The sequence below is a fragment of the Symphalangus syndactylus genome, chromosome 8, assembly GCF_028878055.3.
Source record: "Symphalangus syndactylus isolate Jambi chromosome 8, NHGRI_mSymSyn1-v2.1_pri, whole genome shotgun sequence".
NCBI lineage: Eukaryota > Metazoa > Chordata > Mammalia > Primates > Hylobatidae > Symphalangus > Symphalangus syndactylus.
The window spans coordinates 23747201-23759178 of NC_072430.2; the positions used below are offsets into that span (position 1 = coordinate 23747201).

The 11978-nt window shown below is 40.3% G+C and overlaps 1 protein-coding gene across 3 annotated transcripts in view; it reads left to right on the plus strand.

Annotated features, from left to right (window-relative positions):
• The window catches only part of BTBD7 (BTB domain containing 7), a 101007-nt gene that overhangs the window by 81568 nt on the left and 7461 nt on the right, over positions 1-11978 (plus strand). For all 3 annotated transcript variants that reach the window (XM_055288337.2, XM_063643954.1, XM_063643953.1), the window contains 4 exons: positions 2863-3006; positions 5014-5203; positions 8012-8190; positions 10350-10811. In XM_055288337.2, the coding sequence (XP_055144312.1) occupies positions 2863-3006; positions 5014-5203; positions 8012-8190; positions 10350-10811 (975 nt within the window). The remainder of the gene's footprint in view (positions 1-2862; positions 3007-5013; positions 5204-8011; positions 8191-10349; positions 10812-11978) is intronic.

Below are 11978 nucleotides of genomic sequence, written 5' to 3' on the forward strand. Positions count from 1 at the left end.
AGGAACATTATAAAACATTATAAAAGTCTTCTGAAAAAAAACAGAAAACATAATAATAAATGAACTATCACAAGTCAGTGTGGTGCTACATTAACTGATTAGCAGAAGAAGAAATTCATTGAAAGTTAAACCATTGTTTCACTGGCACACAAAATTAATCCTTGTTAGATTGAAGAATTAAATACTAAATAGAAACATGGAAGAACTAGAAGAAAACAATATTGTTGGCCGGGCGTGGTGGCTCACGCTTGTAATCCCAGCACTTTGGGAGGCCGAGGCGGGCGGATCACGAGGTCAGGAGATCGAGACCACAGTGAAACCCCGTCTCTGCTAAAAATACAAAAAAATTAGCCGGGCGCGGTGGCGGGCGCCTGTAGTCCCAGCTACTAGGAGAGGCTGAGGCAGGAGAATGGCGTGAACCCGGGAGGCGGAGCTTGCAGTGAGCCGAGATTGCGCCACTGCACTCCAGCCTGGGCGACAGAGCGAGACTCCGTCTCAAAAAAAAAAAAAAAAAAAAAAAAAAAAAAAAAAAAAAAAAAAAAAAGAAAACAATATTGTTTTCAAGAAGTATTTATGGGCTACTCTGGGCATACTGCCTCTGGGGTAGCCCTGCTCCACAAGGAGCAGTAATAAAAATAAATAAATAAAAATAAAACTTAAAAAAAGAAATATTTGTGGATTCTGATTAGAAAAAAAAATTCAGCCTCACTAATTACACACACACTAGAGAAAGCAAAATAAAACAGTTACCATTTTTTCACCTGTTAAGGTAGTAGTTATAGTACCACTACACAACAGAATATTTTGCTCCCCTGAACAGTTGTTATAAAGACTGTATAGTGGCCGGGTGCAGTGGCTCACACCTATAATCCCAGCACTTTGGGAGGCCAAGGCGGGTGGATCACCTGAGGTCAGGAGTTCAAGACCAGCCTGGCCAACATGGCGAAACCCTGTCTCTACTAAAAATACAAAAATTAGCCAGGCATGGTGGTGCATGCCGTTAATCCCAGCTGCTTGGGAGGCTGAGGCACAAGAATTGCTTAAACCCAGAGGCAAGCCAAGATTCTGCCACTGCACTCCAGCCTGGGTGACAGAGCAAGACTCTGTATCAAAAAAAAAGAAGAAAAAAAAAAGATGATGCAAAGTATGTATTTTTATGTATTCTCAAATTCAACTATGTAAAACTTCATTTGCTAAAGACTCTGCCAGACGCTGTAATCCCAGCACTTTCAGAGGCCAAGACAGGCAGATCACTTGAGTTGAGGAGTTCGAGACCAGCCTGCCAACATGGTGAAACACTGTCTCTACCAAAAAATACAAAAATTAGCCAGGCATAGTGGCGTGCACCTGTAGTCCCAGCTACCTGAGAAGCTGAGATGGGAGAATTGCTTGAACCCAGGAGGTGGAGGTTGCAATGAGCCAAGATCTCCCCATTGCCCTCCAGCCTGGGCAACAGAGTGAGACCCTGTCTCAAAAAAAAAAAAAAAAAGAAAAGAAAGAAAAAGAAAAGACTGGAAGGAAATATATCAACATTACTGTTGTAATGAGTATTGACTTTTTTCTCTGTTTTCTAAATACTAGATAATGCTGTATTTTACTAGTTAAAAGTAATTTTAACTAATGCAGCTGTTGATTATATTTAACAAGAGTAATGTTGGAGAAACAACTTTTGGTTTTGTTTAAAACCTGGGACTCAAATCAAATTGAACCCTGTATGTAGTTTAGAAAAGTATTTTAGAACTTTGGCTAGGAAATATATACCTCTCTCTTTATTCCGTGCCTAACACGTCATAAGTCCCCAACAAAGGTTTGCTAATAATGGCTCTTAACTTTCGTACTCTCTTAGTATGTGCTAAGCACTGTACTAGGTGCTTTCAACTGCATTGCCTTCATTTAATCCTCACACCACCTTAGGAACTAAAGGTACTTGATACAGATTCTCCTGGCATCAGTCAGGAAACAACGGGGATACCTTATTCAGTTAGCTGTGCACTGCCTTGCCTCCGGGGCCGTACAGGAGCCCTTAAAGTGAAGCCCAGGTAAAGGAGATGTCCGTGGTACATGGCTGTTAAATGCAGGAGTTGAAGTTTGAGCTACAATCTGCCTTGCCCCAGAGCCTGTGTTGCTAAGCACTGTGCTAGCCTTCCTGTATCCTTGTACTGTAGATATAGGCCCATGTCAGTGTTCTCGTTTTGTCTTGAGGAGTTGGGTGGGGACTGAATTTGTTCCTAGATGAGTAAAGAAAAAAAAATTGGTTTTCATTAAGAGTTCTGATCTTTAGTCCAACTTAACTACCTTTTAATTAATACGTCTCTTGTTTTTAAAAATATTCCTCTATTTAGAGAAAAATGGGAAATTACAGTATCTTTTTATTGCAAATCTTTTAAATATTATTAAAAATTTGAGGTATTTCACTGGGCGCGGTGGCTCACGCCTGTAATCCTAGCACTTTGGGAGGCCGAGGCGGGCAGATCACAAGGTCAGGAGTTCCAGACCAGCCTGACCAACATGGTGAAACCCCGTCTCTACTAAAAGTACAAAAAATTAGCCAGGCGTGGTGGTGAGTGCCTGTAATCCCAGCTACTCGGGAGGCTGAGGCAGGAGAATCGCTTGAATCCAGGAGAAGGAGGTTGCAGTGAGCCGAGATCACGCCACTGCACTCCAGCCGGGGCGACAAGAGTGAGACTCCGTCTCAAAAAAAAAAAAAATTTGAGGTATTTCTAAATTTCATATACATTTCTGAATTCTTATTTAAATGATAAAGTTTGCATATTTTTATTTATAGTTATAAATATTTTTATTTATCTTAGTAGTATTGTAGTACTACACAGATTTCTATCTAAAAAAAAAATTTTTTTTTAGATGAAAAGAGGCTTGATTAGTACTCCTCCATCAGATATGCTTCCTACAACAGAAGGTGGGAAGTCAAATGCCTGGTTACGGCAAAAAAATGCTGGCATCTATGTTCGTCCTCGACTCTTCTCTCCCTATGTGGAAGAAGCAAAGGTAATGAAAACCATATGAAGATAGTAGACTACTTTATTACAAACCATATGCACAAAGTGGTTCATTGTTAAGTATTACTTAAATATTTGGAAATAGCCTATATTTTCAACAATAGGGAAAATGAAAGTAAGTTCTAGTTTGACTACTCAACAGAATAGTTTTCTAAAATGTTTAATTTTAATTAAGCATGTTTTTAAAACTTAGGTTATGTTAAAATGCATTTTATGTTTTTCTCATTTTAGTTGCCTTGCAAATTGTTAACTGCCTTGCAAATTGTTACCACTTACTGAAAATGGTTGTCACTATTTTGTGATCTTGAGCATGAGGGAAATGTTCTGAAAGAAGATTGCCCACTTTTTTTACTTCCTTTGTAAATTAAAGGAATGCCACGACTAAATTAAAGGAATGCCATGACCTCTTGTAACATATTTCTGCAATAGCTGACTGTTGGGAATTATGTTTAGTTTTAGAATAAATGCACAAACTAAGAAAAAATTTCAGGCCTGTTAAGTAACTAGTTGGCATTATGTATATTGTAACATAAAGAACTGTCCCAGAAAATACGGTAATGTGAAAATGAAACATCTAATTTTTATTAGATGTTCAGCCATAAGAACTTTCCAGGGTCCATCCTGGGCAACATGGTAAAACCCCAACTCTACCAAAAACTAAAAGGAAAAATTTAGCCTGTTGTGGTGGCTTGCACCCTGATTTCTGCTACTCAGGAGACTGATTTAGGAGAATCACCTGAGCCTGGGAGGCAAAGGCTATACAGTGAGCCATGATTGTCCCACTGCACTCCAACCTGGGCGACAGAGTAAGAACCAGTCTTCAAAAAAAAAAACACTTTGGCCTTTTGAGGAACTGACAGTCTTTGAAAGTAGGAAATCATTATGAAGCTTTCTGAAGTAAATTTAACAGACCAAACAGTGTGTATACTCAATGAGTATACAATCAAGTTGCCTCAAAATGTTTCTCATTTTTAGACCAGGCATGGTGGCTTACGCCTGTAATCTCAGCACTTTGGGAGGCTGAAGCAAGAAGGTCACTTGAGTCCAGGAGTTCAAGACCAGCCTGGGCAACCTAGTGAGACCCTGTCTCTACAAAAAATAAAAATAAATTAAAAAAAAAAAAAAACTAGCCAGGCCTGGTGGTATGCTCTTATAGTCCCAGCTACGCAGGAGGCTTGAAGTGGGAGGTTGCTTGAGCCTGGGAGGTCAAGACTGCAATGAGCCATGATGGCACCACTGCACTCCAGCCCAGGCAACATTTTTCTTTTTTCTTCAAAAAAGGAAATTTGGTTTATTTCTAGGTCTCTTGAATTGGTTATCAATCTTTTTTTTTTTTTTAAGACGGAGTTTCATTCTTGTCATCCAGGCTGGAGTGCCGCGGTGAGATCTCAGCTTACTGCAACCTCCACCTCCCGAGTTCAAGCAGTTCTCATGCCTCAGCCTCCCGAGCAGCTGGGATGATAGGCATCCGCCACCACATCCGCCTAATTTTTGCATGTTTAGTAGAGATGAGGTTTCACCTTGTTGGCCAGACTGGTCTTGAACTCCTGACCTCAGGTGATCTACCCACCTCAGCCTCCCAAAGTGCTGGGATTACAGGCATGAGTCACCACGCCCGGCCCTGATTATCAATCTTGAATACTTTGTATTTTGAGCACTTTGTTGGATTCGTAATTTAGCACGTGTATACATTGTTTTATTATAATATTGTGTGTAATTTATTTCTGATTAATTTTATATCCTTCCTTCACATTTCAAATACTTCTAATTAAAAGCAGACTTTTCAAAAGATGGTTGTGTCTTTTCAAAGATGCTCCTAAAAGAGTCTTTAAAACTTAAAGATGTAGGGGAACTTTCTTTCACCACTAATATTAACATTTATAAAATAGAAATAAATTAATTCCCTTTTTATTTGATGGAAGTAATAATCTTCCTTCAAATGTGATTTAACAGAGGAAGGTTGACTGGTTTTGTTAATACTGAATGATTATTTCAGTCAGTGCTAGATGAGATGATGGTGGAACAAACAGATCTTGTGCGCTTGCGAATGGTTAGAATGTCCAATGTGCCAGACACGCTCTACATGGTCAATAATGCCGTGCCACAGTGTTGTCACATGATCAGCCACCAGCAGATCAGCAGCAACCAGTCAAGCCCTCCTTCAGTTGTAGCCAACGAAATTCCAGGTAAGGCAGTATATTGGGTGTTTATAATTAAATGAATAATTTATTATTTTTTTGAAATTGCTGATGTTGGAGCCTCTCTGTATATGCTAATTCTCTCCATATTTCAATACCCTTTATGCTTTGTTCTCCTTAAAGAATAAATACTTTTAAGCCAAAACTTTTGCTTTATATTTTATTTTGTATTACTAAGTGTATACCGTTTATCAGTTTACCCTTGAGTTTCTCAGCCTTGGTCTTACTGACATTTGGGGCTGGATTATTCTGTTAATGGAGAGCTGTCCTGTGCTTTGTAGGGTGGTCAGCTGCATCCCTGGCCTGTACTCAATAAATGCTAGGAGCACATATATGCATGCATGCACACCTCTGTGCAAAACCTTTTGGAAACATTTTTATGTTTCTAGACATTGCCAGTTGTGCCCTGTGGGACAAAGTCACCCATTTTGAGAACCACTGGTTTAGAGGAATTCAGATTTTTTTTATCACTATAGGGTATTTCTCAGGTTACAAGACCCTTTGGGAGGGTCAAATGCCCTATCATACCTTTAAGGCTATGGCCTTTCTAGTCTGTTATACCTTTGAGTCTGTGGCCTTCCAAAATGTGATCACTGTGGGTTTCCTAGAGATCCAGTTTCTCAAGCTCTGCTCTGTGAATTTTACTGTAGCACAGGTTTATGTCTTATGACTTTAGGGGAATTGGCTATCGATCAGGGTATAACTGTCATGTCCAAAAACATCTGAGCATCAGTAAATGTTGGCTTTAACCAAAGAAGTCTAAAAATAGCAACAATGATCTGGTGGTCAGCAATGATCTAATGGTCATTAGCTCTTGCTAATTGCCATTGCAAGATTCAAAATAAAAACCAGCACACTATAGCAATGGAAATAGCACTATTTATTTCTGCTTATAAATGTCTATTGTAATTAAAGATGAATAAAAGACATAGTGACAGAACTTTTAATTGAATACATATATTTTATTCTGGGGCTAATGACTTTCTTCAGTTGTTACCTTATCAAATTTGGCCACTGCATATTTACTTGAAATATACATTAGTTAACAGCATGAAGAGAAATATTTCTTTAGCTGATTTATGCAGATTTTGAAGCTTTGCTAATTAGCCTGGCTTTTTAGGCTTGAATTAATGCAGTTGAAAATCAGCATAATTTAATCTTAGAACTCAATCTCAAAAGTCTAGACATTCTCAAGTAAGTACGCTTAGAAAAATACGGCTTGTCTCCCTATTGTTTAGCTAATGAGGTATGGTCCTGTTCTGGTATCATCCTGGGTTCTTCTCACTTCCTTGCACACCACATTCATGAAAGGATAGACAGCTTGTTGCAGAGGATTAGGGGGCTCATATCTTGGCTCTGTTACTTTGTATGACTTTGAACATGGTATTAATATTTTCTTTCCTGAACATTAATTTCCTCATCCATGAATTGGGGCTCATACCTCCTTTCTAGAATTGTGAGGATTTAATGAAGCACCATGAGTAATATGCACAGGAGTTTGCCTGGCTCAAAGTAAGCACTCAGTAAATGCCAGTTCCTTTTATCCCTAAAAAATAATAATCACTGCTCTAGTCAGTTTCTCTCATAAATATTTATAGACTCCATCCCCTCTCCAGCCCTACAGCCACAGCCCTACTTCAGGTTTCTAACCAGTGTTCCCGCCTCTCATCTTACACAAAATTCTGTCTTTTACACCAGCTTGTCGGCCGGCATACTTTTTCCAGAAAGGGCCAGGTAGTAAATACTTTAGGCTCTGTAGGTCATACAGTCTCTGTTGTCTCTATCTACTTAACTCCATACAACAGCCATAGACAGTACCTAAATGAATGGGTACAGTTACGTTCCAATAAAACTTTATTTACAAAGGCAGACAGCAAGCTTGATTTAGCCTACCAGTCACAGCATGCCTGCCCATTTTACATTAACATCAGAGTGCACTCGTTCACAGCTCTGATCCTGTCATCCTCCTGCAAAAGTGACTGCCTGTTGTGCACAGGATACAATTTAAATTCTTTATCCATGATCTGCCAGTAGGCATCTTTCTGCCTCCTCTCTTCACACTTTTCCTGCTTACAGCTCTGAACCTTAAGTTCTGCTGGCCATGCCAACCACTTCTGCCAGGCTGTCTCAGCATGTTTTACACATACCCAGTCCTTCTGCTCAGACAGCTTTCTTTTTTTTTTGCCCATCTGGTTTCCCTTCATTCTTCAAGAATCTGCTCTGTGTACACCTTGAAGCCTTTCTTGTCTGTCCCCCGTCTGGCTGGGTGCCCCTTCCAGTCCCTCAGTGTCCTTTGCATATTTCTCTCCAGGAACATTTATGACCCTATATTGTATTTGTTTACTTCTGGTTTAGTTCATATCACTAAGCCAGAAACTTGAGAAGAGGAATCGTGTGTTTCATTCTGTGCACCCTAATATCCAAGTCCAATCCCTGGTGCATAGTCAGGACTCAAAAAATTATTTGAATAATAGAATGAATATATTTAAAGACTTCTGAAATATCCTGAGATTCAGAAAAGAATACATGCAAGTAAAATTGTATTTGAACTGTAAACTAAAATAATACAACTCGGGCTGTTCAGTATGATCAAGAACCTTTTGGGCATAGTGAAATTTTAAAACCTTGAAAAATAATTAGAGATATGTAAATGAATATGTTCCCAGGAAATTAAGATACTATCTAAAAAACTTACAAGATTCTGGTATGAAATACATGCTTTTTTCCCTTGGGCTCACGGGGTCGTCTTTTGTGTAGCTCAGGAATTTTGCTTGCCCACTGTTTTTCTCCTTCCAGTTCCTCGTCTCCTCATTATGAAAGACATGGTCAGACGACTGCAGGAACTGCGGCACACGGAGCAGGTGCAGAGGGCCTATGCCCTGAACTGCGGGGAAGGTGCCACTGTCAGCTATGAAATTCAGATTCGAGTGCTAAGAGAGTTTGGTCTTGCAGATGCTGCTGCAGAGCTGTTGCAGGTAGGAAATGACATTAAACTGTTTAAAATAGGGAGCCTCAGTCACCAGACAGGCAGTATTGTAGACATCCTGACGAGTCCTTGGCTTATTTCCTTTTCTTCGTATATGCTTTTTCACTGCCTTTGGTGTCTTTGATAACCTGCAAGTCCCTCCTGGTGAGAGGCAACGTCATGGAGTGGACTGAGCAGAGACCTAGAATGAGAACTGGGTTTAGATCCCGGCTCTGCTGCTTACTAGTTGGTTAACTTGGAATGAGTTACTTAACCACCCTGGGCATCAACAGCTCTTTTACCTGTAACATAAATTGTTATGAAGATCCAGAATGCTATTGTACAGCAGCTTTATTTCTGGTATGTAGCAAGCATACAAGTGGGGACTGCTAAAAAATTCCACAGTGTGCATGCCCAAACAGAGATGGCATGAAAGTAGAAAATTCTGAACTTCCACTGCTCTCTCTTCCTCGTTTGGTCACTAGGTTTGAGGTTTGGTCTACTACCACACTTACACACCTTTCACATGCCCACTTTCGTTTCTGTTTTCTATCTTACAAGAAATTTCCTGCATAAGGGTTCAAACCCAAGCGTGAGAATCAAACAGTGCTTTCTTTTTTAACCTACCAGGAAAAAAGAAAAAACTCATTTCTAGTAATTATTAGATACAAAAGCAATAGCACTGGTTTTGCAATTAAGATAGAATTTGTAAACTAGTCTGATCACAGCCACTGAATCAGAGCCTTAAATAAAATTTAATTTCATCTGGTTAGATGATTCATTTTCTTGCTACAAACTCCAAACCCCTTTAATACGTACCCTTTAAAAGGATAGGATGTGGCTGGGCACAGTGGCTCACGCCTGTAATCCCAACTCTTTGGGATGCCACGGTGGGCAGATCACTTGAGGTCAGGGGTTCGAGACCAGCCTGGCCAACATGGTGAAACCCTGTCTCTACTAAAAATGCAAACATTAGCCAGGTGTGGTGGTGTGGGCCTGTAGTCCCAGCCTTGGGAGGCTGAGTCAAGAGAATCGCTTGAACCTGGGAGGCGGAGTTTGCTGTGAGCCAAGATTGCACCACTGTACTCCAGCCTGGGTGACAGAGCAAGACTTCGTCTCAAAAACAAACAAACAAAAAAGGATAGGCTGGAGACAATGGCTGTAATCCCAGCACTTTGGGAGGCCTAGGCAGGTGAATCACTTGAGCTCAAGAGTTTAAGACTAGCCTGGGCAATATGGCAAAACCCTACCTCTACAAAAAATATAATCAATTACCCAGGCATAGTGGTATGTGCCAGTAGTCCTGGTTCCTCAGAGGATTAGATGGGAAGATCACTTGAGCCCAGAAGGTCAGGGCTGCAGTGAGCCATGATTGCACCACTGCACTCCAGCGTAGGTGACAGAATGAGACCCTGTCTCAAAAAAAGAATGAATGAATGAATGAATGAACATGGCATAGGGTTCTTCAGCAAGTCAGCAAACCATTTTTAGGTTCTTTTTCTTCTTTTTCCCCCTGCTGTCCTAATTTTCTACTGAACATTTTTGGGTTCTTGTTTTAGGTTGTTGATTTTCATTTTTTGCTACAGTTTTTCTCCTTAAAATATATAGTCTGGTTTTCTACTCATTTCTTTTCCCTTTGCCATTCTAAATTGTGTCTGAATTTGGTATCTTAAATTGCATGACATATTCTTTTTTAATGTTTACCAAAATATTGGTCAGACTTAGTCATGTATAATGGGTAACGAATAGTATTTTGTAGTTTTTATTTCAGACAGAGCAGGCATAGATGTTTTGTCAGAAAGTTTCCAGAACATCCTCAGTTGTATTCCTTTCTCCCTTTGGCATTTAATGTTAATCTCTTAGCAAAGACATATTAGAGTTTGGTTTTATTACCAGTTTTTGCACTATCACATAATCTGAGATGAGTGACCTGCTTGTGGAGCATTCGATCAAGCAGCTTTCTTTCATGGCTGTGTCCTAGGCTGCACTCTGTGCCTTTGTACTATAGCTAAGGTGATTTTTTTCTTGGGCTTCTGGCCTAGAAAAATATATTATGCTTTTTATTCTTGCTGACTGTGGTTTTCTTAAGTACCTCACTTAATTCTCTCAGCCTATAAATTTCCACTTATGAAATCTGCTAATATCCTTTTTTTTTTTTATCTTTCTTAGAATCCTCACAAATTCTTTCCTGATGAACGTTTTGGGGATGAAAGTCCACTCTTGACAATGAGACAGCCTGGGAGATGTCGTGTAAACAGTACCCCTCCTGCAGAAACCATGTTTACAGATCTGGACTCTTTTGTGGCCTTCCATCCACCCTTGCCCCCTCCACCACCTCCCTACCACCCCCCAGCTACCCCAATCCATAACCAACTCAAAGCAGGCTGGAAACAAAGACCTCCCAGTCAGCACCCTTCACGTTCATTTTCTTATCCCTGTAATCATTCGCTGTTCCACTCCAGAACAGCTCCTAAAGCTGGCCCTCCCCCAGTCTACTTGCCGAGTGTGAAAGCTGCACCGCCTGATTGTACCAGCACTGCAGGACTGGGCAGACAGACGGTGGCTGCTGCTGCCGCCACCACCACCTCAACAGCAACAGCAGCAGCAGCAGCAGCATCTGAGAAGCAAGTGGTAAGTCAACACTTCAGTAACTTGCTTCAAATTCGGTTTGTGGAGTATTAGAAGCAATTTTCTTGGCCCCAAGAGCCCCACTGGGACTCAGCAGTGCCCAGAAGTATTGCTGACAAGTGGAAGGCATAGACTTGAGGGGTATGGAAAAGAGGAAAAAACGCTAGTGTACTTGAATGAGAAAAGACAGGGGGAGAGAGACCAAGAGGTGTATATGGAGGAGTTGGGTATCTTCTTATCTTTATGTTCATTTGGCAAGATTAGGAAGGAATGGGGTTACTGAGCAACATAAAGGAATATAGCAGTTTCATCTTCTGTTCAAGCACAGGTCTACAATTTGTCCCTAACTTCTAATATTCTGTAAAATCCACTATTCTACCACATGCTTTAATGGGACAAGAAGCAAAAGCTACTTACAGCTAAGTACAGAAATAATGTGGAATTATCAGGAATAATGTGGAAAAAACTCCCCATTCAGAAGATGAGCAGAAAACGAGGCCTCAGGGCCTCAGACATGCCTCTGCCTCTGAAGCTCATCAGCAGAGCCCCCACTTCCCTTAGAATCATAGTAGCCAGGGCTAGTAGGTAGTAAATTGATAGAGGATTCTTTGCTTGATTTTGCACTGTATTAGAGATTTTATATAATATACTTAAGAAAGAGTGATTTTTTTGTTTGTTTTTTTTTTTGGCCAGGTGCCATGACTCACACCTGTAATCCCAACACTTTAGGAGGCTGAAGTGGGAGGATCACTTGAGCCCAGAAATTCAAAACCAGCCTAGGAAACATAGTGAGACCCTGACTCTACCAAATAAACAAACAAATTAGCTAAGTGTGGTAGCACGTGCCTGCAGTCCCAACTACTCATGGGGCTGAGGTGGGACAATCACTTGAGCCTGGGAGGTTGTTGAGGCTGCAGTGAGCTGTGATTAAACCACTGCCCTGCAGCCTGGATGACAGAGGGAGACTGTCTCAAAAAAAAAAAAAAAAAAAAAAAAAAAAAAAAGATTTTTAAGTCTTCCTACTCAGTCACATGCTATCAGTAGCAAGTTAGAAGAAAAGATTCACCTATCAGTTCAGGGAAGCTTCATTAAAATATGACTTATTGGAAGCTTCAGTCAAATTATGATCCTTTCTCTACTTTTCTTTTTAACATAACCTCAAGATTTTAT